Source organism: Carettochelys insculpta, chromosome 11 (genome assembly GCF_033958435.1).
Source record: "Carettochelys insculpta isolate YL-2023 chromosome 11, ASM3395843v1, whole genome shotgun sequence".
Lineage (NCBI taxonomy): Eukaryota > Metazoa > Chordata > Testudines > Carettochelyidae > Carettochelys > Carettochelys insculpta.
Window position 1 is genome coordinate 3,449,764 of NC_134147.1, and position 23,935 is coordinate 3,473,698.

Consider the following 23,935-nt stretch of genomic DNA (forward strand, 5'->3'; position numbering starts at 1 on the left):
GTGCCGGCTGGGGGCTCTCCGGGGAGCTGGGGCTCCGCTCAGAGTGCTGGAGGGGGCTCGGACGCTGTCACGCATGGCCACTGGGGGAGGGAGGAGGATGCACCAGGCCTGAGCTTCCCTGGGAGCCTGGCCCCTCAGCTGGGTTCACCGAGGAGCAGGGCTAGAGCTCTGCTGGCACGCACCTCCTGCCCCCTTGGCCCCTGGAGGAGGAGGCCGGAGTGACCGCCCGGGCTGGGCTTGCTCTTGCAGGTTTTCTGGCCAGCCCCCAAGCAGCAGGTGGAGCGCTGCCGGCTTGCAGGGAAGAACCCAGAGGTAAGCAGCCCCCGGCTCCTGACCTGGGTTAAATGCGCCGTGGGGCCTGCCTGACCCACACAAGTGTAACCAACACACCCGGGGGGCAGGTCAGTGTCCCATGTAGCGGCAGCTGGGCCACTTACTGAGGGAACGAACGAGGCTCTTGGACAGCCTCCTCCGAGCGCCAGCTGCCTTTCAGTGCAAACGAGAGAGGCGCCCGCACTGAGCTCCAGGGGTCCCAGGTTCCAGCCCGCCTGTGTCCGCCAGGCCTGGCCACGCTACAGGGAGGGGGGAGCAATGGGCGGTGCCCCGGGACGGGCTGGTGGTGGCATCTGACGGCAGCTCTCCCCCCGAGCAGACGGAATGCGCCAATTTCATCCGGCTGCTGCAGCCCTTCAACAGGAGCCATGTGTTTGCCTGCGGGACAGGCGCCTACCAGCCAGTCTGCGCCTTCCTGCAGCTAGGGGCCAGGCCGCAGGTGAGAGGCTCCGGGACGATCCATCCGGGGGGGCCATAACTCCACTGGCTGCATGATGAACCCCAGGGTACCCACTTTACAAGAGCCCCCCCCCCAGAGCATACCCTTGCCAAGCTCTGCAGCAAGCACAAGGAACCTGGCGGCGTGCCTTGCTCAGGACCTCAGGAGGGGGCAACGTGAGGGGCCGCTCCCCCAGCAGCAGGAAGGAGGCCTGCCCATTTCTGCCATGGGACCCTGCATGCCCCCAGCCATGCCCAGGTCAGGTCTCTGCAGAGATCAGCTGCTCCCAGGCCAGCAGCAACTGAGCAACCCCGGCCAGGCGAGCCAGACTGGGCTAGCTTGGGTTGGTGCCCAGCAATGGGGCAGTTTCTTTGGGCTGGGAGTCTGCCTTGGCCCTGCCCTGCTACTGCCTGAGCTAATCACCACCCCGCCAGAGCCTGTCCCCTGAGCCTCCTAACTCCCTCCCAGAGCCCCCTCTGGCACTCCAAACCCTTCCTCCTCAGCCCCACCACAGAGCTCTCCCCTGCCCCAGGCCAGAGCTCCCCCACCTCCTGAACCCCTCAATTTCTGGCCCCAGCCCAGTGAAAGTGAGTGAGCAATGGAGGGGGGAGGGGCTGCAGTGAGTAGGGGCGGGGCCTCAGATAAGAGGCGGGGCTAGAGTGCTCAGTTAGGCACAGGTAGCAAGTTGGCAACCCCACCCCGGGCATGCCCCTTGGCCCCAAAGGGGACTTGGTCAGGTCTACGGCGAAGCCGCTCGCGTCCGCTTGTTCCCAGCCTCCGCCTCGGCTGACACCCCCTTTCACCCCCAAGGAGCCGGGGCGCTCCCTGCTGCGGCTGGTGGCCCACTCTGTGGAATCCGGCAGAGGCAGGTGTCCGTACAGCCCCCACGAGCCTTTCACTGGGCTCCTGCTAGGTAAGAGGAAGCGGGGGTGGCATGCTACGGGGATGGGCGCATTAGAAATGTAGCAGCTCCAGCCAGCTGTGGCTCGGGCCCTGTGAAACCTGCCACCTCCCGTCCCCGGGGAGCCCAGCTGGGCGCGGAAGGACAGAGACAGGGATCGTCCCAGGCCAGGGCACAGCCAAGCGCCGAGCTGGGCCTCTGACCTGGCCCGGCTCAGTGGGGCGGGAACTCCAGGGCCCACCTGGCTTGTGACTAGCTGAGTGGGAGCCCGTCGGTCGTGGTGCCAGAGGCAGGGGGCTGCGCCGGAGGCCACTGTGATAAGACCTCTCCTGGCCTCGGGTTTGGGTTCATCCCTCTAGCTGTGGCTGGTGTTGAGGCAGCAGAGAAGGAGCTCGCTCCCGAAGAGAGCTTGGAGGCCCCACGCTCAGCCTGGTGCTAGGGAGGCAGATGACGCCGGCCCTCTGTGCCGCGTGGTGGTCCTAGTCTGTCTTCACACCTCTGGGAGTCTCCTTGGCCCAGTCAGCTAACGGCTCCTCTGGCGCGGCCGGCCTGGGGCACGGCCCCCCTGCTAGGCCGTCTGTGCCTCTCCTTGCCTGGGGCTGCACCTGCGCTAGGGGACCACTGTCGGACCCCAGCGCCGTCCGGCTCTGCTAACCGGTGCTTGCCTCTCTGAGCCCAGATGGGGAGCTGTATTCGGGCACCTCCAGCGACTTCCTGGGCGGCAGCGCCGCCTTCTTCCGGACCCAGGTGGACAGGGCCAAGCAGAGCTACATCCGGACGGAGCAGAACCAAGATCACTGGCTGAACGGTAGGATGGAGGCGTCCTGCCCTGCTGGGTACCGCCGCCTCGCACTGCGGGGGAGAGGCTGCTCGGCCAGGCAGGGAGAGGTGCAGACTCCACGGCTTCCAGGCTGGGCTTTGGTTTTCTCACCCCTCTTGTCGCTAGGGCGCAGGCCCCCTGGCTGAGCCCTTCAGACATCCCTACCTGAGCCCCAGCCAGCTTCAGCCGGCAGGAGCTGCAGGGAGACCGGACGGGAGGGGTCCCAGGAGCCAGAGGAGAGACCCGGGGAGAGCAGGTCACCCCCACGGCCGGGCCCAGCTGCTCCAGCTGCCAGTGGGCCGAAGCCCCAGCCGCATGCAGGCTGCAAGCTCCCTTCCATGAGCACCTCCGCCCCTGCTCGCTCGGCCAGTCCGGCCCCCGAGGAGGGAGGGGGCTGCTGGGACCCAGCCCCCCATGTAGCCCCTGCTTTGCTGGCGCGTGTGTGCGTGCCAGGGCTGCAGAGCAGCGGGCCGTCAGCTGCAAGCCCGGCTGCAGTCATCTCCGGGCACGGAGACGCTCAAAGACCCAGAGAGCGCAGTGAGCGTGTCTGGGGGGACGCAGGCTCCCACCAATGCCAGGCCCCTAAAGCCAATGCAACAGCCGGAGTGGGTCCGCGGGCCGGGGCTGAGCACCCCCACCCCACGTGGGCTCTTGCTGAACCCCCAGGCTCCCTGCTTGGAGTGAGCTGCGTCTCCCAGCTCCAGCGCCCAGCAGGGACTTCAGCTCCCGGGGGCTGGCTGCAGAGCCTGGACGTCTGGGCTCACGCCCGCCTGGCAGGACACAGGAACTGGGGAGGTGGGGAATTAAGGCTCTGTATGCGAAAGCCCCAAATCGAGGCCGCAAGGCCAAGGCCGTGCGAGGAAAAGGGGCAGGAATCGGGCGACTTGCCTGCACCCGCCATTGGCTGCCAGCTTTCCCCTCTCGCAGAGCCCGTGTTTGTCGGCGCCTTTGTGATCCCCGACACCCACAACGCCCACGACGACAAGGTGTACGTCTTCCTCCGGGAGACGGCGCTGGAAGCCGGCCAGTGGGAGCGGCGGCGCGTCCACGCCCGGGTGGCACGTGTCTGCAAGGTGAGCCGCCCCCGGGTGCAGCTGCGGTGCGCCAGTCATGGCCTCCCCACGCCCCCAGGTGGCAGGGCCCTGCGGCTCAGCACCGCCAGGCGAGGCGAGGGGAGGCAGCGTGAGCAAGTGGTTAGAGCAGACCCAGGGAAGCAGGAGGCCTGGGTTTGTCACCCTGCTCCCTGCTGGGTGAATGGGCCGGGGGCGTGCGGCTGGGCGCGGGTGTGGCGGGATCGCGCCGCGGGGAGGGCAGGCCTCTGAGCGGCTGGTTTGTGGCTGGCAGAACGACGTGGGCGGGAAGCACAGCCTGATCAACCGCTGGAGCACCTTCCTCAAGGCCCGGCTGGTCTGCTCTGTGCCCGGGCCCCAGACCAGCGAGACCCACTTCGACCAGCTCGGTGAGTCTCCCGCCGGCCGGGCTCAGGCCGAGGGATGGAGCACAGGCGCTGGAGGGGGGGCAAAGTCGTGAGCAGAGCCCCCCCCCCGGACTCATCACTGCTGTCGTTCCAGAGGACGTCTTCCTCCTCCGCACCCGGGACCCCCAGAGCCCTCTGGTCTTCGGCCTCTTCACCGTCGCCAGGTCTGTGGGAGGTGGCCAGGCTAGGTGGAGGCAGCCCTGGCACGACTGGCCGTGGGAGTGGGTGGCTGGACATTGCAGAGGCTGTGACTAGCTGCAGTGTGGGGCGGGACAGGGGAAGGATGCACACAGACGAGCCCGTTGCAGAGCCTCCCAGCTGACCCCCGCACCCCTGGGCCTGTGCCAGGCCTCCCTGCCTGCCCCACCTGCCAGCACTGCGCTCCCCAGGGGACTCCTGGGCCAGCCCATGCAGCAGCTCTCACCCCAGGGAGGGTGGCTCAGCCCCTGAGGGACGCCGCCTGCTCTCCCCACGGCAGCTGACCGGCCCTCTCTCCTCTCGGGCAGCGGGCTCTTCAAGGGCTCTGCCGTGTGCGTCTACTCCATGGCGGCCGTGCGAGCGGCTTTCAGCGGGCCCTTCGCGCACAAGGAAGGTGCCGACTACCGCTGGGTGGAGTACAAGGGCCGGATCCCCTACCCCCGCCCAGGGACGGTGAGTGTCAGGGCTGGGGGTGGGGGAAATCCAGACCCCCTGTGCCGGGAACTCTCCCTCCATTTCCATCTGCCCCCAGTGCCCCAGCGAGACCTACGACCCCCTCCTCCGTTCCACCAAGGACTTCCCCGACGAGGTCATCAGCTTCGTCCGCGGTCACCAGCTGATGTGGGGCCCCGTGTACCCGCTGGGCCGCAAGCCCGTCCTGGTGCGGGCCAACGTGCCCTATCAGCTCCGGCAGCTCCTGGTGGACAGGGTGGAGACAGAGGCCGGGCACTACGACGTTCTCTTCCTGGGAACAGGTGAGCGGCTCTGGGCTCTTCCCCAGCAGCTCGGCTGGTGCCTCCGTGCCTCTCCTGCAGCCTGCTGAGAGCACCTGGCGCCTCTGCCCCCTGGGGGCCAGCAGAAGCCCCCACTGCCCACCACTGAGCTGTACCTCTGCACCAGTCAAGCAGCCAGCACACCTCAGCCATGCCCCACGGCCAGCCCCTCCCCGTGCTGCGCAGACCCACACACCCCGCCCTGCCCCAGAGAGCTGGGCACTGCCAACCGCGGGTCCAGCACCTGTACGCACACTAGTGACCAGCCCCAGACCTTTCTGCTCCTGCCCCGGAGCAGGGCAACTCTCGCCCCTGTGGGGCAGCCACCAGAGGGCCTCACTTCCCCACCTGCTCACCCTCACTGCGGCCTGGCCTGGGACCTCCAGGCTTTCCGGACTCCCGGGCCCGGCCAGCGTCTGAAGTGTCTGGCGCACCCCCAGGTTCCTCCTCCCTTTGGGCTAGCCAAAGCAGCTGTGACGCACAGCAGCTTCCGGGCCACGCTAGGCCCCACAAATGGCTCCTGCCTCACCTCTACCACGGCCTGACAAGCCACACCGGTCGGCAGAGAGCCGCACACGGCCGCCCTGCTGTTGGGGCCGGGGGTGGCTGTACTGGCTTGGCCAGGGCTCTTTGTGAAGCTAGACGAAGAGCTAGTTCTCGGTGCAGTTGCGAGGCCCAGGCTGGACTCTGTTCCCCTCCCTACGCCCAGCGGGTCTCTGACTCTCTCTCTGGGCACCCATGACTCTGAGGAGGGAAGGAGGGGCAAGGGGTTAGTGGAAGCCACTTCTCTGGGGCTGGCTAGAGCTCAGCTGATCCCTTCCCCTGCTGGAGCCTGGAGGAGAAGCCGAAGCCCCCGGCCCGGGCTGGGAACAGGCCCCCCTGCCTGGGGCGGATGCTGAGTAAGTTCGTCCCTGCTGGAGTAAGGAAGCAGCTCCAAGGCTGTCTCGCTCTGTAGCCAGCGCCTACCACCACGCGCTTCCCTGGGGGCCACTGGCTCGGCTGGGGGGGTTGTGACAGCTCCCTTCCTGCCCCCCAGATGATGGCAAAGTGCTGAAGGTGGGGCTCGCCCCGAGGAGCGGCCTGGACAGCGAGATCAGCCTGGAGGAAATCAGTGTCTCTAAGGTACCGGGGCAGGGCCCGCCTCTCCCACCCCTTGGGGACTAGGCTGGCTCCTGGGACACTGATCTCAGGTTTCCGCACAACCCTGGGAAGCAGCTGCAGCTTCTACGTCCTGGCCGTGAAGCTGAGCCAGCCAGGCACCTGCTCCATCCTTTCCCTGCCCTCAGCTGCAGCAGCCGTGGGCAGAGCTCAAGTCGTCCGTGCCCCAGCCAGCCAAAGGCAGGGGGGTGACCTGCAACCCCGCCTTCTGCCCCCAGTCGCGTGGGAGGCCTGGCCCTCTGCCAGGGAGGGGCAGTGCTGGTACCACACTGCACAGACAGGCAACTAAGTGAAGTGCTCAAGGCCATGCCGAGCCTGTGTCAGAGCTTGGGCCTGGATCCGGACCCCCCCATCCAGTCCTGGCTGGAATGGAACCTGTTCAAAGCACAGGGGCCAAGCTGCATCCGCTGGGCAAAGCGGGGGGCAGGCTGGGACCCCGAGCTCCACAGCAACCCTTTCCCCGCAGGTGCCGGCTCCCGTCCTGGACATGCAGTTCTCCCCGAAGCGGGTAAGTCCGCAGTAATCACTGGCCACAAAGCCCTAGTGCACACGGAGCCGAGTCCCAGCTGCACTCAGCTGGTGGGTGGCCAGGCTGCGGCTCCCAGCTACTGGTGCAGGAGCCATGCACCCGCCGCAGCTGCGTGGGACAGGAGCAGCGTTCCCTCGCACTTCTGCCATGTGTGGGCAGAATAAATTTTGTTACGTGCACTAAGGCGCATGCATGGATGTGCACCAGCAATAGAAACCCTGCCGGCCGGGGGCGCTCTGCTAAGGAGCCGGGCGGCACCTGAATCTCTCCTGGGCGGCCGTCCACCTGCTCAGCTTGCAGGGGACCTGGCACAGGATCCACCATTCCTGGACACTAAGTGCCAGATGTGGTCCCAGCTGTCAGGATCAGGCCCCGTTGCGGGGCACCAGCAGTGGCACTGCCCAGTCCCAGTTCTCAGGATCAGGCCCCCTTGCGTGGCACCAGCAGTGGCACTGCCCGGTCCCAGTTCTCAGGATCAGGCCCCCTTGCGTGGCACCAGGCTGGCACTGCCTGGTTCAAGTCCAACGCCCGCTCCCCGCAGTAGGAGATGGAGTAGCCAGTTCCCTTGCTGGCTGGGAGCCGAGCTGCGCTCGCGGCCCCACAGCCGGGCACCTGCCTGCCACTGCTCCCTGGAGCGGGAGCCGGGGGCTGACAGCCGTCCTGGCTCCCTGCGCAGCAGGAGCTGTTTGTGAGCAGCACACAGGGGCTGGCCCAGCTCCCCCTGCACCGCTGCGAGCTCTACGGCCCCGCCTGCGCCGACTGCTGCCTGGCCAGGGACCCCTACTGCACCTGGGACGGTGCCGCCTGCAGCCCCGCCCAGCTGACGGAGAAGAGGTGAGTGGCCCCAGCCCGCCTGCTGTCCAGCCCTGTCAATGCCCCCCGGCCTGCTGCCCACCCCGCCACTGAAGCCTGCTCAGACACCCCTGAGTGCCCCGTCTCCTTCGCTCCGTGCAGGCGAGCCCGCTGCCAGGACCCGCAGAGTGCCGACCCGGTCAGCCAGTGCCAGGACACCACAGCGGGTGAGAAGCTGCGACCCTCCATGGCGCTAGGGCTGTTCTCACGGGCCTCGAGCAGGGCCGGCCCTGCGCCGCGGCCTGGAAGGGAGACGTCACACCAGTGCCACGTCACTCCCCTGTGCCCCACGCAGGGGGCTGCCTGTTGGGTCAGGCACTTCCCTGGGCTAGGGGCAGGGTCACCTTCCCGGTGGCTTCCCGCTTGCCCTGCACCAGTCGCCTCTACCCAGGGCGGTCGCCCCAGTCCAGCCTATTCCGTTTTGGGCACTGCCAGACTCCTCCAGCGCCGGTGTCTGTCCGGCTGCAGCCGGGGAGGGCCGAGAGGCTGCAGCAGGACCCGGGGGTGGGATTCCTCTCCCCACGCACAGGCCCTGCTGTCCCGTCGCAGGGCTCACGGCGCCAGAGGAAAGGCTGCTCTTCGGGGTGGAGAACAATTCCATGTTCCTTGAGTGCCTGGCCCGCTCCCCCCAGACGGCACTGCGGTGGCTGGCACAGCGTGGCCGGGAGGACCCCCTGCAGGAGGTACGTGGGGAGGGGGAACTGAACAGCGGGCAGTGATACGGCTAGGCCGCCCCCGGCGTCAGAGGCAGCAGGACGGGGGAGGAGACGGCTCAGGCCCCTGGCTGCTCAGAGGGGACGGGCAGCGGCGGGGAGGAGGGGTGCAGGCTCCACCCTGACCCTGAGAGCAGGCAGAGTCTGTGGCACAAGCAGCTCAGTGGCACGGCCCCTCCCGGGCCAGGAGAGCACGTCGCCGGCTGCAGCCCGCGGCTGGCGTCTCTGGCTGCCCTGCCTTTGTTCCCAGGTGCGGAGCAGCGACCGCGTCTCCCTGCTGGAGCAAGGGCTCCTGATCCGCCAGCTGGCCAGAGAGGACGCCGGAGTCTATCAGTGCCAGGCAGTGGAGCGCACCTTCTCCCGCCCCCTCGTGCGCTACAGCCTTCGTGTCATTGGCCAGGAGGCCACGGGGACTGCCCCCGCCAAACGGAGCCAGGGCGACCAGCAGGGCGGCAGCCGACTGAGGAGCCCCCTGCCTGAGGCTGGCCTGCAGCTCCATTACAAAGGCTACCCACAGGCCCCGGGCCCCAGCCTGGACGAGTACTGCAATGCGCTCGGGCAACAGCCAAAGGCCTGGAGCCCCAAGTGGCAGCAGCATTCAGTGGAGAGCAAGAAAGGCCGTGCACGGAGGCAGCCCGGCCCCCGCGGGATGCGCAGAGCCGAGCTGAGCATCGTCTGATCCCTGTGCGGTGCCCTGGGCGGCAGGAGAGGTCACTGGGCCAGTCTGCATTGGCTGGTCAGCCCTGCGGAGGGCACCGCCATGCACGCCGGTGCCAGCTCAACTCATTCGCTGCGAAGGAGGCCCAAGGGCTCACCGGGAACTACCCCAGCCGCCCCGTTGCCCTGGGCCTCTTCTGCAGCCTGAGCAGGGAAGGGCCAGCGGACACCGCGAAGGGGCTAACACCCCCAGCCCAACCAGAGCTACTGAGTCCAGGGGGTGTTAGAGCACAGATGGCCCTGAGCAAACAGGTGAGTTACAGGGCTGGCAGGCGTCCATGGCTGTGACAGGAGGACTTCCAACTACTGACATGGGTGAAATATTTATTCTCTGCAGTTTTCTTCTGGCATTTCCTCTTATGCCTCATTAGTAATGATAAAACCCAGCAATTCTCTCTCTCTCTCTCTCTCACACTCACACACACACACCCCCCTTGTGATGTCGACTCAATAGCTGGCCTCAATAATACGGCTCCCTCTGCCCCGGGGGCAGGACAGCAGCCCTGGACCCTCGCAGCAAGCACATCAAGGGTTCCTAAGCTTTACCTACTGGAGCCCCTCCCCCAATATGCTAATAAAGCACCGCCGCCCACCTGTGCCACACGAAGAGTTTTTCGGAATAGAAAAGCCAGTGCTGGTGTCCGGGGGCGGCAGGCAGGGCAGCTGGCCGAGGCCCCGGCAGCTGCACGGAGCTATGCAAACTCCAGGCTGGGGTGTCAGGGTTTGGGGCCCGGGGCTGCAGCCCTGTGCAGAGGAGCTTTGGCTGGCTTTGCTGGCCTCAAGCGAGTCTAACAGCCATTTCCCACCCCCTAAAACGCATTAGGCTTTGTCTAACTCCACACCAGTCAAGCTCACCTGATCCATCAGCGCGTGCCAAGGAAAACCTAAAGCCAGTTCAGACAACAGCCACTCTTAAAAAAAAATGTCAATGTTTATTTAACCGAAAAAAGAGAGAGAGAGAGAGAGAGACCGACCCAATCGGCAGTTATACCAACTTACAGTTTATTTTTTTTTTTAAAAATGACATGGAACACAAGTAAAAATAAATACATCATATAAACAACAAATTGTTCAAAGTCTCTGTTCTGGGAGATCAGGCAAGCATGCCCAGTTAGACAGAGAGAAGAGGGAAGCACATGATCGTGTGCGGCCGGCCAACCGACCCACCCTGCTACAGTAACTCCTTTCTGATCACAAAAGACAGGCCACGAACTAAGGCGGTGTTAAAAATGGGAAAACCAAAATAAATAAAAAAACCATGATCGATGAATTCACTCCCGCCCCCCTCTACAGGCAAGTCTACCAGAGTTTCTGAATGCAGACTAGATGGTTAGCAGTATCAGACCCAAGACACAGCACAGCTGTGGGCAACTGTTAGTGGTACTGTCTGAATACAGGAGGAGAGTGTCGAACATATGAGGATTTCTTCCCTTTATTTCCCCCACCCTACACGCTCGGTTGATCGTCCCATGTAAATAAGTTCTCCCCTTTGCAGGCGGGTCTCTTTTCTGGTTCGGCTTGCATGAAGGAGCCATTCCCAGTGTATCCTAATTAAACTCAATTCCCCTATCTTCCTTCCCCGCCACATCTGGGCTACCTGACCTCACTTGAGAGACCAGAGAAGCACATTCATTGCCAATGGAGTTGCTGTCTTTTGCCCCTTTCTGTTTGCAGGATGCCCCCAGCCCACGATTTTCTCTCATTTAGAAATGATTTGAATTCATTAGCCAACACATATCCATTTACGGGTGCAAATGCCCTTGGAATACCAAGCTGAATTTGCTCACCAGGATTCCACTGTGCCAGCAAAAGGGTGCTCGCCCATCAGTATGCACGCTAGAAATTCTATGGCATGATTGCTCCCAGAAAGGACGACACAAAGGGAATTCTCTCATCCCTAGCAGAGTGCAAGAGCAGTTCATTTTGCAGCTTTCACGTAGCTGCGTCCCCACTGAGATGTCGGTGGAACAGAAGGCGAGATGCTCCACCCATCCTGCCGAGCTGCGTGAACATACATGGCCCGAGACCAGGCTAAGATAAGGTACAGCCTAAAAAACTCACAACCACCATAGTTATGAGGTCACCTCTGCCCCAACATTGTTTTGGTGTCTCAGAGCAGCACAGAGTGCAAGATGCCCGATCTCCTGGCGGCTCCAGAATCAGAACAGTTTGGACTAAGTAAAATTGACTCATTAGACTTTGCTACTGACTGAAAGGGGCAGCCAAAGTGCAACCCAAAGATTGCACAATTTCCCCAGGGCTTCTGTGCTCTCCCCAGGAACCTTCCTTAGCGTCCAAGGGCTTATCAGAGAGCCACTCTTGTTAGTTGCAGCACAAATACGAACTATAAACTATTTTGGTCAGTCCGTTTGGAGTCAGAGTTAGCATCAGAGGGGTCAGGAGAGCACAGGGAGGACCTCCTGAAGCATGACACCAAGTCAGAACTGGAGAAAAGGCAGGCGGCCGAAGAGGAGAGATCAGGGAAAGAGGGAAGGCTGAGGGCCGTAGACAGAGAGCGAGGAGACTACAGCCTGGTCTACACCGAAAACCTAGGCCAACAAAGCTACGTTCCCCAGCACTGTAAAACTTTCCCACCATAAATAGGCTGAGCTACGCCCCAGTGAAAACACACACAGCTGGACGGAAGAAGACTGTGCCCCTAGCTACCACTTCTTGGAAGGCTGCAGTACTTTCAGTAATGGAAAACCCCACCCACGGATGAAGAATCTGCTGCAGCAGATCCCCTAGGTAAGAAAGGGTTGTACGACAGAAGTCGGAGAGGCCTCTGCAGTCGTCAATACCACCTCAGCGTCTGAGACACCCTTAAAGATTGTAACAGCATCAGCCAAAGGACCTTCCATCTACAGAGGCAACTGAACGATTCTGATCTCCAGTCTCCTCCTATGTTCCAAGCACTCGTACATAGAAGCACGGCCAGCCTCCCAGCACCAGAACCGGTGCCTTCCTAGAAGATGCTGCACACCCTGCGATCTCAGTGGCCAGCGCCTGGGAGGTGGGGGCCTTTCCTGGAGTAAGACAACCCAGGGCAGAGGAAGTCACCTGCACAAGCCTTTCTTCACTTCAGATGAAGAGATTCTCTCTCCTCCAGGGAGGTGATGTCCCAAAGCCAGGGGAGCGAGCTAGCTAGCTAGCTCTTGGAAGATGACATACAGAACCCAGAAGAGTTCAGTGGGGAGGACACAGTCTGGATTGAGCTTATGTCAGGATGGAGTGGAAGGGAGAGAGGGACCAGGTGCTGGCTAGGGTACAAGAAGGGGGTTCGACCCAGGCACTTGTAGGGCTAATTAGTCTCCAGTCGTTTATGTAGGATGTGTGCCGTAAGCACCAAACGTACTGTGAATAGACAGGAGGAGACTGAAGTTTGCCAAGGACGGAGAAAGGTCCCTGTTTGCACGTGGGAATCTGCACAACGCTAGGAGCGTTTGTCTTCCTGGCGTTCGTCACTGAGCACAAAAGTCAGCCTTCAAAACGGGCACGTTTGTAACTGACTTGCTTGCAGGAAGCAAATATTCCATGTAAAACAACACTGGCATCCAGTGGCTGGGGAAGTCGATTACAGGCGTTCGTTTCCTATGGCTATCAGAGGCTCTATCAGCCTCCGATTCCTATAGCTACAGGGCCTGGCAGCATTAGTAACACAGGCAGGCCTATTCCCATGAGCAGAAAAACTCCCATGTTCCACCCTTAGAGCAAGAATGCGCCAGAGGCCGGTCCCATTTAATGCCCTCCAACCTGCCCGCCAGTGCGTCCCCTGTGAGGCAATGAGTAAAGTCAGTGTGAAAGCTGCTGCAACTGCAGGCACAGCATCCAGAACCACACGGTCCCGTCTTCATGCCACACAAAATGCCCCCATTACAGAGAAGCAGCAGGATCATCGAGTTTCAAACATGCGACACCCACCTGAACAACTGAAAGAACCATGATCTGTGCAAAAGAAATCCGGTTAAAGGGTCTGCGCCAGCCCTCGACTAACAACTGACTTGCACAAGGAGGGTTTAGATTTCCCGCAGGCATGACTCCTGCCTCCGCTTGACAAGAAACCCTGTGGCCTAGGTCCACCTTCCCCAGCGGAGAGCCGTACGGAGATCCAACAGACAGCTGCAATACAGTCAGCGTCACAGTATTTTGCACAAGGAGGAGACAAACTGCAACGGACGTGACTCACAAACGCGGCACAGTCAGGTCTTTGGAGAAACTCTCATGGACAGCCTCAGTTCATTTACTTGGTTAGTTTGAGGGTGGGGTGGGGGAAGAGTTGTTTATTTCCATGGTGAATCCAAAGACAAGTTGTTCCGAAGTTTGCTCAGAACCCCTCAGTTTTCGCCCCCTCGGATATGTTAAAGAAGAAAGCACTGTCTGAATGTTTGTTTTTGAAAATAATTTGCATAGCTAAACTGTAGATCTAAGGCTTCTATGAACGATGTGGTTATGTCTGACGGCCAACTTCAATTAAAACAGAGAAAGACAGTGAGAAAGCCCCGTAACATCCCACTTTTGTCATGGTACACACAAACACACACACCCACGTGCACCAGCTTCCCTCACTAAAGCAGTTCTTTTTCAGAGACACCCTACGCAATGTGCCAGACTATCCTGTCCCTCCCTCCAAAGCTGGTCTGAGCAGAGCTCCGTAACCGTGCTGAAGCATCAGTCCCGGAGGTTTGTGGCACCAGCTGCCACTTGTCTAATGGCATGGGCCGCTTCCCAAGCACGTGCATAGTCTCTCTTGATCCCTGAGGCGGCGACACTGAGGTCCAGGTCCTCAGAGGTACGTAAGCCTCCTGCTTCCACTGAAATCAAAGGGATCTAGCAGAGCACATGCCTCTGAGGATCTGGAATTTCGAGCGGGCATGGAGATCGCAAGATTACAAGGTGCCAAACCACTCAGGGGTTCCCAGCGTGCGCACCCAGCAGGCAGGACAGCTCAGGTCTGACCCGAGAGGTGAACAGTCAGTGCAATTTACTCTCCATGCCGGAGTCAGGCGACAGCTCTCCAGTTTGGAAGGGCTGGACTCTGAAGCCCAGCAGCCGCCCTCCACACGTCAGCCAGAGGCAGGGAGGAAACGAGGAGCCCAGGTAAGCCGCCTCTCAGGCACGGATGGGATCGCTTTCGTTTCACACGCCCTGTGCCACGCTGCTGCCAACCCCGAGACAAGCGTGTTCTCATCATCCCTTGGTGCATGTGGCACAGGCAAAGCCACACAAAACCCAACCGGGGAGAACGGCTGCAGTCGGTCCCGCTTTGCCCTCTCTGCTTTGGTTGAGTGCTCCTTCTGTCTCATCGCCCCTGCACGCACAACCCAGCCAGCCCCCACGGCAGCAGGCAAGCCAGCGGGTCTGTTTTAAACCACAAAATGAATCAGGAGGAGAAGGGAACTCCCCAAACAATAAATATTTGCCTTCATGAAATAAATTAACGTAGAGATGCTGCAGAGGGGGAAGCGTCCGTGGAGCTGGGCAACGGTATCCCCTTTACAAAATGTCCCGCTGGCCGGCACTGAGCGGTGCCTCAGCTCCCACCTAGAAGGGGTCTGTCTGGCAGCAACCTGGGGAGGAGGCCCTCGTGGGAAGTCCCCAGGATTCCCCTCCAACCGCTCCCCAACAGGGAGAATTCCCAACCCAGCACTGAAACCACAGGAGCAACCTGCGTGGGGCTCTGCTTCCCCTTCGCCGGGCGAGTCCTGCCGCCGCTCAGCCCCCCTCTGCTCCCAGCCCCACTCCAGGGCGGGCCTGCCAGCAGCTGTCACATGACCGGGCGTGGAATTTTGAAGCAGACAAAAGACAATTCGGGTTTCACATTGACCCCTCCCCCGCCCCACCTCCTACACACACCGCGCCCCAACCAAAAACCGTCTCCAGCCAGAGCCCATTGCCCGCCCTGGGGCACGCCCCCGCCCTGCGCCTCCTCGGGCCAGAAAAGACCCCAGATAAGGCAGTTTACCAGAGGCTGCTCCCCCGCAACCCCAGCATCTCCAGGCCTGAGAAGGGGCACCTGGCCTCCCTTCCGGACAAGACGGACGGACGGACAGACAGACAGACAACGCAGGAGAGGAAGCGAGGGAGGCACTCCTGTGGTTTGCATTGCTGCTTCCCACCCCCCACCCCCCCCTTCGCAAGTTCATTTCCACCCCCCCCCCCCCGCCCTCCCCCATACAATGCCGCTCCTAAAAACGCCTCTTCCTCAGCCCTGCGGCCATGAAATCCCGACTCCGGAAAGTCCAGCAACTTTGGCCTCCAGGCTGAGCGGAGGTCTCCCAGGAACGGGGCCGTTATTTCCCTGTGATCTCTATGACATCGTCGTCTTTGTCCTCCTCCTCGTTGGAGCTACACCCCACCTCTGAGGTCTCCCGGGATTCGAACTGAGGCACCTGGGACCGCAGGAGGCCCCCCGCCGGGTAACCCGCGTGCGGGGACAAGTAGCCAGGGTAGGCAGAGGCCAGGCTCCTGGGAAGGCTGCTAGGCAAGACGGGGGCAGGGAAAGGAGGGAACATCCTGGGCTCAGGCAGGAGTGACTGCGTGAAGGGGAATGAGTAGCTGGGGAGCATCCCCGGCATGGAGGGGTTCAGCATGAACGAGGGGACGCTGGCGGTGGCTGAGGTAGCAGCAGAGGAGCTGGCGGTGCCGGCTGGCAGCAGAGGGTCAGTAGTCACAGGGAACACCAGCTGGGGGTCGGGGAGTAGGTTAGGCAGCTGGTAGTAAGAGGAGCCAGTGCCCATGTAGAGGGAGTTGCCAGCTGGGGAGGCAAAGGGGTGGGGCAGGCTATGGTTTAGCGAGACAGGGGGCACGGGGAACCCACCCGAGACGGGGTACCCGCGTTCGCAGGACTGGACCGAGGCGGGCAGGTGGCGCTTCTTCTGCTGCCGACGGGCCGGCTCCTCCAGGGCGGAGGGCGAGGTCGACTTGCGCTTGCTGCCCCATAAGTCCAGCGCCGCCTGCCTGTCGAGGTGCTGGCTGGCGGCAGGCAGGGCTGAGGGAACCGCCGGAGCCAAGCACTGGACGCCCAGCCGCTGCTCCGCACCCCGGGCTGCTGCATTGTCCGTCCGGGCTGGGGCGCTGGGGGAGCTGTGGCGAGACTCCCGGGCGGCGGCGGCCTCAGCGTACTGCTGCAGCTCGCTGATGATCTCGGGGCTGTCGGGGGAAATGGGCCGGGTGAGCTCCTCCGCGCTGGGGAGCCTGGGCGACGAGGCACTGTGTCTGCCGTTGCTTGTGGAGTCCAGAGGCGGGCCCTGGGAACCTGGGGGCGAGAGGGAGACGGGGTAGGTGTGCCTGACGCACTCAGGTGCTGGGAAATGGGGGAGATGGGCAGGGAATCAGCGGGAGCGGCCAGGCTGGAGGGGAGAAAACGTGGAGGTTACAGCAGCAAGGGAAGAGGAAGCTCTGGGGCAGGGATAAGAAGCCAGGCCCCTAAATACAGGCCCCGGAAAGATTACCTGGTGACCTCCCGCCCCGAAACTTAACTGAGGAGAGCACTCGGGGCACGCAACTGGTGCGAGGACCCTCGGCCCCTACCTGAGGCAGCCGCTCGACGGTCATCACTGCCCTTCGGCTTCCCCGTGGTCCGGATAGCAAAAATGCGCCCGTCGCTGGTGCGGATGTACGTCCCTGAAACAGGCGGGAGCAGGCAACGCGTCAGACGCAGGAGCAGCTCTGGGCCCGGGCCGTCTGCCCCGGGGGAAGGCCGCAGAAGCAGCCGGCAGGGCGAGGAAATGGCAGCAGAGAGGAGACATGGGTCCCTCCATCCCCGAGCTCTGTCCCCTCCCACCTCTGTGAGTGTTTCCCGGCAGGCAATGCCGGGCGTCACGCCCCAGCGCTGGGTCAGCGTCCGAGGCCTCCAGGGCCATTAGAGACAGGCCAGAGGAACCCAAACTGTGCCCAGCTCAGGGCTGCGCTGGTGAGGGGCCTGGAGCCTGCCGCCCACAGGCCCTTTACGTACAGTGGAGTGGACTGTAAAGCCCAGAAGCAGCAGCTCCTAGGACCGCACGTGGGCTGGCTAAAAGATCAGCCGCAGACCCCTTCCTGAGCGCTCTCCCTGCCGGAGCGTTCCTCCAATCAGGCGCACGCTGGCTCTCCCCTTCCATGCCAGTCTCCAGACCCTCTCCCTCTGCCCCAGGGCTGCACACACCTGGCTCTGCGCAAACAACTGGCACACACAATTCCTGTCCCGAGGGACCAAACTGGCCACCCCTCCTGCGCTCCGGCCCAGGGCAGGCAGAGCCCTTGCCTGTCCGCGGAACGCTGCTGGGAGAAAGCAAGCGTGGCCGCTCTCCAAAGCGACAAGACACGCTACACCAGCAGGGAGAAAAGCGCTATCAGGTCTCCTTAGAGCCTGGGCTTTGTCAGGGCCACCAGGTCTCCTTAAGGTCTGGGCAACTTCTCCACTGGCTGCAACTGTCTCAGTCAGCCGAAAACTGCTCCTCCCCAAAATCGGGACAACAGAATGCCAGAGTTTGACAGCTCCTCCGTGCTCTGCTGGGGCACCGGCGGGACGTTACCGCATCAGCGACCCAGAGCTCTTCCTCTTTCCATAAGGGTTAACTCCACAACTAAGCGAGGGCTCTTGGCGTTTCCTCCTTCCCCCCGAGCAGGGCTCACCTTTCGTCCCCCGGATGATGTGGATGCTCTCCCCAGCGCTGATCCTCGCCTGCACGTCGGTTGAGGTGTTGGTGCCTGGAATCACAATATCTGGGGGAGAACAGCAGCGTCTGAGAAGTTACATTATGGGCTTACCCGCGAGGGGGAGAACTCCAGAGCTAAACTCCCTCACCAGCCAGCTGGTTTCCTCAATACGGCCCGCTACAAACACGATCAGGGCTTAATCATGAGTGACGCAGAAGGCAAAGGGGCTGAGAGCCCGGGCAGGGGAAATGAATGCCAAGCTGCCCCGGTGTCTGAGCCCCATCAGTCAGAAAGTGGACAGCAGACCTGGGCAAGGTTATGGAAGGGCTACCCCAGTGCAGCAGGTCTGGCCTTTGACACACGTTTGATCCTCAAATTGCAAAGAGATCAGGGGCCACAAGCCATACTTTGGGGCAGATTCACTCCCTGTGCACCTCGGGTGTGGGGGACCCATAACAGGCCTCAAGCTGGCACAGCTGACTCCTGTGTCTCTCTCCCTGACAGGCAGAAGCTAGAGAGGGGTAGGGGAAGGGAGTAACTGGAGCCCACCGCACCCTGGCTGTCTCCAGTTGGGACAGTTCTGGCCACCACTGCCAGCTGGTGCATCATAGCGCCAAGACTGCTCTGACCTGCACTGGAGCCAGGCAGAGAATCAGCGTCGGGTACCAGAAAAGCCAGAGTTGCTCTCTCCCCTGCCGGGCAGCAGGAGGCTGCTGAGCTGCTGCCGTAGAGAGCGGGCGATTCACAGCCAACCTGCTGCCCAGGAAGCAGCACCTCTCGTCTCCGGTCTGCACAAATGGTCTGATTCCAGCTCTTCATTTAAAAATCTGGCCCGGGACTAGGGGGAAGGGGTGGACGAGACATTTCAAGGCGCACACGGATCATTTCCTTCTTGCGACAGTCGCCCTCGCCAGCCTCCTGCGGCTCCGTAGGCCACAGATCAGAGTCCGTGCCGACAAGGCTGGGCTGCCTGCCTTACACTTCTGTCCCAGGACTCTGTCTCAAGCAGCTGCGTTCGCGGGGTCACCGGGTTCAAGGAACAACCAACCTGTTGTAGTGACGATCTTCTGAACGAGGACACCGGCTCGCTGCAGATAGTTGATGGGGAAGTTGACAGCAGGGTTGGAACCAGACGCCGATCCCATGGCACCCAACGGGACATGCCGAGGCATCATGGGAATGGGGGTGGACTGGACGGGGCGGACGCTGGCCACTGGCTTGTCGTCACCCTTGAAGACTGGTCGCCTAGTGGGAGGAGGACAGAATCCCAAGTGTATCTGGTCCCACTATTCCCAGGGGCTAACATGGGCAACTGTGAATGTCCGCCCAGAGGAAACTGATCCTGGAGGCAGAAAGGCCAAGACTGCAAAGCCTTAAAAGGCTTTGGCCCCACTCCCAGGTCTGCAGAGGAACCTTGTGGCTCCAGGCCCATCGAGAGAGCCAAGGCACAGCACGGGAGGCAGTCTGGTCTCTGGGATGAAGCGCAGGACTGGCGGTTTGGACTCCCAGTCATCTCAGACAAGTCATTTCCCCTCAACGTCCCCACCTGCAAAGCCGGGGTCCTTTCTTACCGCCACCAGAGACATGCAAGCAGCCAGCTCGCTAGCCAGCAGCCATGCAGCGTGCGCACGGCCTCAGCTGGGGCAGCGTACAGCATTACGGGGAATGGCACCCGCTTCAGGTGGTGTGACAGGAGATGCTGGACGCAACAACTCTGGACATTAGCCAGACAGGCTGTGCATGGGGAGCAGGTCTTGACTCTTTCACAACCTGCCTGGAGTCTGCAACTTGCAACTAAGCCCATTCTCTTCACCATGGTCACTGCGGTCAGCGACAGCCTCTGCCCCACACGCCAAGAAAGCCTGCACATGCCCCCAAGGCTGTAAGGGGCCTTCAGCTGTTTTCTCTGCCTTCCTCCTTTGGCTCCCCTTCTGCAGGGATGGGTACTGAAAGCTGGCAGAGGAAGGTGGCATCATCTAGCTTCAGCATTCCCAGTCCCCTGGAGTGAACGCCCTGGGTAACGGATTAGACCCCAGGTGAGGTGTTTCTCCTGCTCCTGCCTCACCCCTCGACTGAACGTGGAAAGAAATGAGCACCTACCAGTTCCTCTGACTGAAAGCTGGGATGCTTGTCAGGCTCTGGTCGCTGGCGGGGTAATACTGCGCGTAGGACGGCCGGGTGTAGGGGACAGATGCTCGCTTCTCTTCCTCGTAGCTCTTCTTCGCCGCCTTCTTCTCTGCCTTGGTCAACTTGTGCTCCTTCCGGTCTATCAGCAGCGACTCATGCTGGAAAGGCTCCTGTGGTCACAGCACGTTAACCAGACAATGAGCTACCACAAGGGGGCAGCAGACAAACCCAAATGACAACCATCCCTCCAGCGTCCGGGGCAGGGCTCACCAACTGCCCAACTCTGGGCAGAATTCTGAGTCCCCTGGGCACAACCTCCACAGCGATCTCATCCCAGAGAACTCACAGGCGTGCCAACAACCCATGCAGCACCACAGCACACGTATGGAGTGTTTCGCCTACTTCACTCCAGCCCCTGCAGCGGACTTCCCTTTCAACCAGGACTCTCTGCACAGAGGGGGCCACTGCTCTTCGTTCCCTCTCACCTCAAAGAGCCTGACCCAAACTGCACCCTTCCAAGGCGCTACCGGAAGAAATCTGCACATGAACCTCAGGTCCTGGATTTCATGTTGGAACCATGAATGTCTTCATACCCGACACTGATCGTGGGTTTGCCTCAGAGAAACTCCGTCCCTTATAACGAGCATTGCTCTGCGACACTCATTTTAACCCACGTAACGCAACACAGGCGGCTCCATTTTCTCCTGGGAAGACCGTTACTCACTGAACTCAGCATCCTGCCTGCAAGGAGAGGACATCTGGGGGCAGCAGTGGGTACTTTTGTTCTTACCTTGGTGATAAGGTGAGGGTACTTGAGACAGGCCAGGTGTAAGACAGACTCCTTGATCTTGGTTGGCTCTAACACCAGCTGGGCAGGATCGGATTCTTCCTCTACGAAGTGCAGCAGGTTCTCCACCTCCCTTCGGGTGAAGTTCAGCACTGGATTGAGATCATCCACAACACGATCTGGAGAATGGGAGAACGCATCAGACAGAGAAGTGGGGGCAGTTCACCAACCTCGCCTCATTTCCCAGCAATTAATTGTGGGCTTTCCATGGCACCCGGCTGTAAACGGCTGCGGATGGACAGGGGTCACTCCAGTGCTTTTTGAGCCATGACCATGCTGGGGTCTGAACAGTGACACATCAGGCGAGGGAACACTTTGCTCTCTCTACATTTACACTGATGTGGTGTGGGCCAGGAACGTCCTGGCACATCCAAACTTGGAAGCTGGAGATACTGCACGTATAATATGAGTGATGAGGTTCCCCATCTCACCCGTGCATGTCAGAAGGATGAATTTATAAAGGCGAATGTCAGGAACTGACTGCTCAGAACCACTAAGAAAGCTGCCAAAGTTTATACTGAGTAACTAGGAATTCACGTTTCCAGGGAATATAACCATCAAGTTGTGTCAAAGTCTTTGAAAACTCCTGGATAACATACAAGACCCTTGTTGTTCTCTCTCTGACTCAAGGGAGGCTGTACAATTTCCCTGGACTCACTTTTGCATACATGTCAAGACGAGAACAAGGGTGAGGCAGGGGGATGACCAGAAAGGCTTTTTTTGGGACATGGACCAACTGCATTCAGACTGAGGACCTGGATGGCAGGGCACTGAGCTGTCCCCTCTGCACCCGGAGTGCAATTCAGACATGGCTCTTTTTTGGACTCACGGCAGCCCCCTACTTGTGCATCTCTTACCTTACCCCAAAACCTGGCACCATTCGGCCTTGTGGCAGTTTCTGCTCGAGAGAGGTCGGGACTGGACCGAGGAGAGAACCTGAGCACCTGACCTCACCGTGCATTTTCAGAAGTAGCTGTTCCCTAGTTTACTGAACAGAACCAGGGAGCACAGCCACAACTTGCCCAATCTAAGATGAGGCAATGGCAGAGCAGGAGCTGGAACTTCAACCACCTAACTCCCAGCCTCCTGCTACCACAACCAGACCATCTAGGCTCTCGGTTGCTTCTGTTCTGGCAGGAGGTTGTACAGGTCAGAGGTTAGGTGTGCGGGCAGCTCAGGAGCAGAAGGTCTGAACCACGCAGAGTATGTGTCGCACTGGACTGCCTCAAAGCTGTGCTGCTCAGTCCTTCGTTGTCATGAGATGTAAGCTCACCCTTCAATGTTAGGCAGAAGGAAGCATCGCCAAAAATCAGACAGGCTCCATTCCTGGGGTACAGAAAAGTAAGCAAGCCGACTCGACAAGTGTTCAGGACCTACCTGACATCCCTTGCTTGGAGACTTGGCGGTCGTAGATTTTCTTCTCCAAGGTGTAATCCGAAACCAGCCGGTAAATGTGGCATGGCTTCTTCTGTCCGTAGCGGTAGACCCGGCACACGGCTTGCGCATCATGGCATGGGTTCCAAGAGGCATCAAACACCACCACCCTGCTTGCGCCAATCAGGTTGACACCCAAACAGCCAGCTCTTAAAGAAAACAAAAACCAGGCTTCAAAACCGCTGTTCATCGCAGTCTTCAATACCTCTGTACCCCCAAGAGTCACCATCCGGGGCAGTCTTCAGCCTCATCTTTCAAGCAGAGCAAGTACGTCAGTTGAAATCCACTCTTTTGCCCCACCCCTCCCTTTCAGGCAGGCGTCCGACTCACCGTGTGGACAGAAGGAAGAGCCAAACAGAGTTGTTGCTGGGGTCATTGAATTGGTTAATCAATCGTTCCCTTTCCGAGGCAGAAGTGCTGCCATCCAGCCCTGGTAAGAGAACGAGAGAGGTGTTTGAAAGTCCTTTGCACTGTGCGATCCATCAAAGCCATGCAGTTTCCGTCCAGTTCTGAGTGTACCTTTACTGTGCAAATAGAGATTGCAGACATTAAGCTACTGCAGAGCTTCCCAGCCACTTTGGGCAACACCCCTCAGCTGTCCAAGCCAACATTCACATCGTCCCAGTCAAACACACACAGCACAGGCGGCCAGGGAGCTCGGGCTGTGCCCAGCTGCAGTTCCACGAGTGCAGAATGGAAGTCTGGCATAAGCCAAATTCCACAGTGGGGACGGTGCACACCGCTGAACCGGAGAGGAGCGGTTAGAGTGCACCGAGATCCAGATGAGAGGCTCATCGGTGAGGTGCAAGGCCTGCAGTACCCGCCAAAAACCCCAACTACCTGCACAGGTAACAGGCACCAGAATGCAATAGATCCAATGCGTCCAGTGAGCTGGGAGAGCACAAAACCAAACCAAGCCACCGAAATGCCCTGACCAAACACAAGCATATACAGGGGAATCAGACACGAAGAGTGCAAAAAGTCAACGCGCGCTTGTGATCCTGGGCAGAACTCGCTCACAACGAAGAGCTGCTGCCACCTAAAGCTGGATCGAAAAAGGGAGTAGAGCAGTTTACGCGGGAGCTCTTGGGGACATCCTGGCCATCCCGCTGGCCTAAACACTCTGGCTGGCTCGGCACAAGAGTCAGCTACCGAAGGGAACAAAGACCAGAACAGGAGGGAAAACTCGCAAGTACCAAAACAATACAGGCTGAACCTCTCTAGTCTGGCGCCCTAGGGACCTGCCTGGGGCCAGACCAGAGAATCACCAGACCATGGGAGGTCAACACCTCCACTGCCGACTGGGCTCTTAGAAGATGTTTAGGTGTCAATTCCAGCTAAATAAGAGAAAGCTTGGACTGGTGGCTGGAAACAAACGTTATGGGACCATGGCAAACCCGACCGCACCCAGGATGAGTGGTCGTCCGGCTAACTAAAATCAAGCCAGATTACAGATGATGCTGGACGAGAGTGCGCCCTTAGAGCGTTTCAACCTGTAGTAAAGATTCTAGATGTGTAACAATGCAAAAGTGTTCAAGTGGAGCACGTAAACAAAGATTTTGTTTTGAGTTTTCAGAAGTGGTAGAGAAATAGTTCAGGGAGCCAGTAAAAAGAAAGGGGAAAAGAGGGAAATTATCCATTCAAAACTGAAAACATACACCCAAGACAATGCAAACAGATCAATCTGAAAACGGGAAAGGAAGAAACCGTATCTGACCGGCCTAGGAAAAGCACGGGTACGCGGGGTGGGATACCAGAGGAAACTCGTGAGTCACCAAGAGCTTAGCCCAGCTGCAGAGGATCACAGAAGGGCCCTAGTGAAGTCAGGAGCGTGGTCTGTACTCACTGTAATAGTGGAGATTGCGGACCCAGTTATGAACGCCTTGCACATCTGAGCCCGGACGACTGGGCATTGGTCTCTTTGCCAAGAACTCCTCAATGACGGACAACGTGGACAGGCTCTGGCTGCAAAAATCAAGG

The 23,935-nt window shown here is 60.2% G+C and overlaps 2 protein-coding genes across 3 annotated transcripts in view; one reads left to right on the forward strand and one right to left on the reverse strand.

Moving 5' to 3' along the window:
• LOC142018918 (semaphorin-3D-like) overlaps positions 1-14,736 on the forward strand; it is a 37,643-nt gene extending 22,907 nt beyond the window's left edge. Inside the window, exons 4-18 of one of the 2 annotated variants that reach the window (XM_075005151.1) lie at positions 250-312; positions 653-772; positions 1,583-1,685; positions 2,353-2,481; positions 3,421-3,566; positions 3,838-3,952; positions 4,065-4,134; positions 4,477-4,621; positions 4,701-4,923; positions 5,978-6,063; positions 6,566-6,607; positions 7,305-7,462; positions 7,583-7,647; positions 8,030-8,163; positions 8,444-14,736. In XM_075005151.1, coding sequence (XP_074861252.1) covers positions 250-312; positions 653-772; positions 1,583-1,685; positions 2,353-2,481; positions 3,421-3,566; positions 3,838-3,952; positions 4,065-4,134; positions 4,477-4,621; positions 4,701-4,923; positions 5,978-6,063; positions 6,566-6,607; positions 7,305-7,462; positions 7,583-7,647; positions 8,030-8,163; positions 8,444-8,872 — 2,028 coding nt within the window. In that variant the 3' untranslated portion in view covers positions 8,873-14,736. The remainder of the gene's footprint in view (positions 1-249; positions 313-652; positions 773-1,582; positions 1,686-2,352; positions 2,482-3,420; positions 3,567-3,837; positions 3,953-4,064; positions 4,135-4,476; positions 4,622-4,700; positions 4,924-5,977; positions 6,064-6,565; positions 6,608-7,304; positions 7,463-7,582; positions 7,648-8,029; positions 8,164-8,443) is intronic. The other variant, XM_075005152.1, reaches the window with a different exon arrangement.
• Positions 14,737-15,082: 346 nt separating this feature from the next.
• Positions 15,083-23,935, reverse strand: part of RAD54L2 (RAD54 like 2) — an 83,528-nt gene continuing 74,675 nt past the window's right edge. The window contains exons 14-22 of the mRNA XM_075005080.1: positions 23,802-23,920; positions 22,286-22,385; positions 21,899-22,104; positions 20,465-20,640; positions 19,648-19,844; positions 18,596-18,792; positions 17,524-17,613; positions 16,441-16,533; positions 15,083-16,165 (exon numbers count right to left, since the gene is read on the reverse strand). Coding sequence (XP_074861181.1) covers positions 15,201-16,165; positions 16,441-16,533; positions 17,524-17,613; positions 18,596-18,792; positions 19,648-19,844; positions 20,465-20,640; positions 21,899-22,104; positions 22,286-22,385; positions 23,802-23,920 — 2,143 coding nt within the window. The 3' untranslated portion in view covers positions 15,083-15,200. The remainder of the gene's footprint in view (positions 16,166-16,440; positions 16,534-17,523; positions 17,614-18,595; positions 18,793-19,647; positions 19,845-20,464; positions 20,641-21,898; positions 22,105-22,285; positions 22,386-23,801; positions 23,921-23,935) is intronic.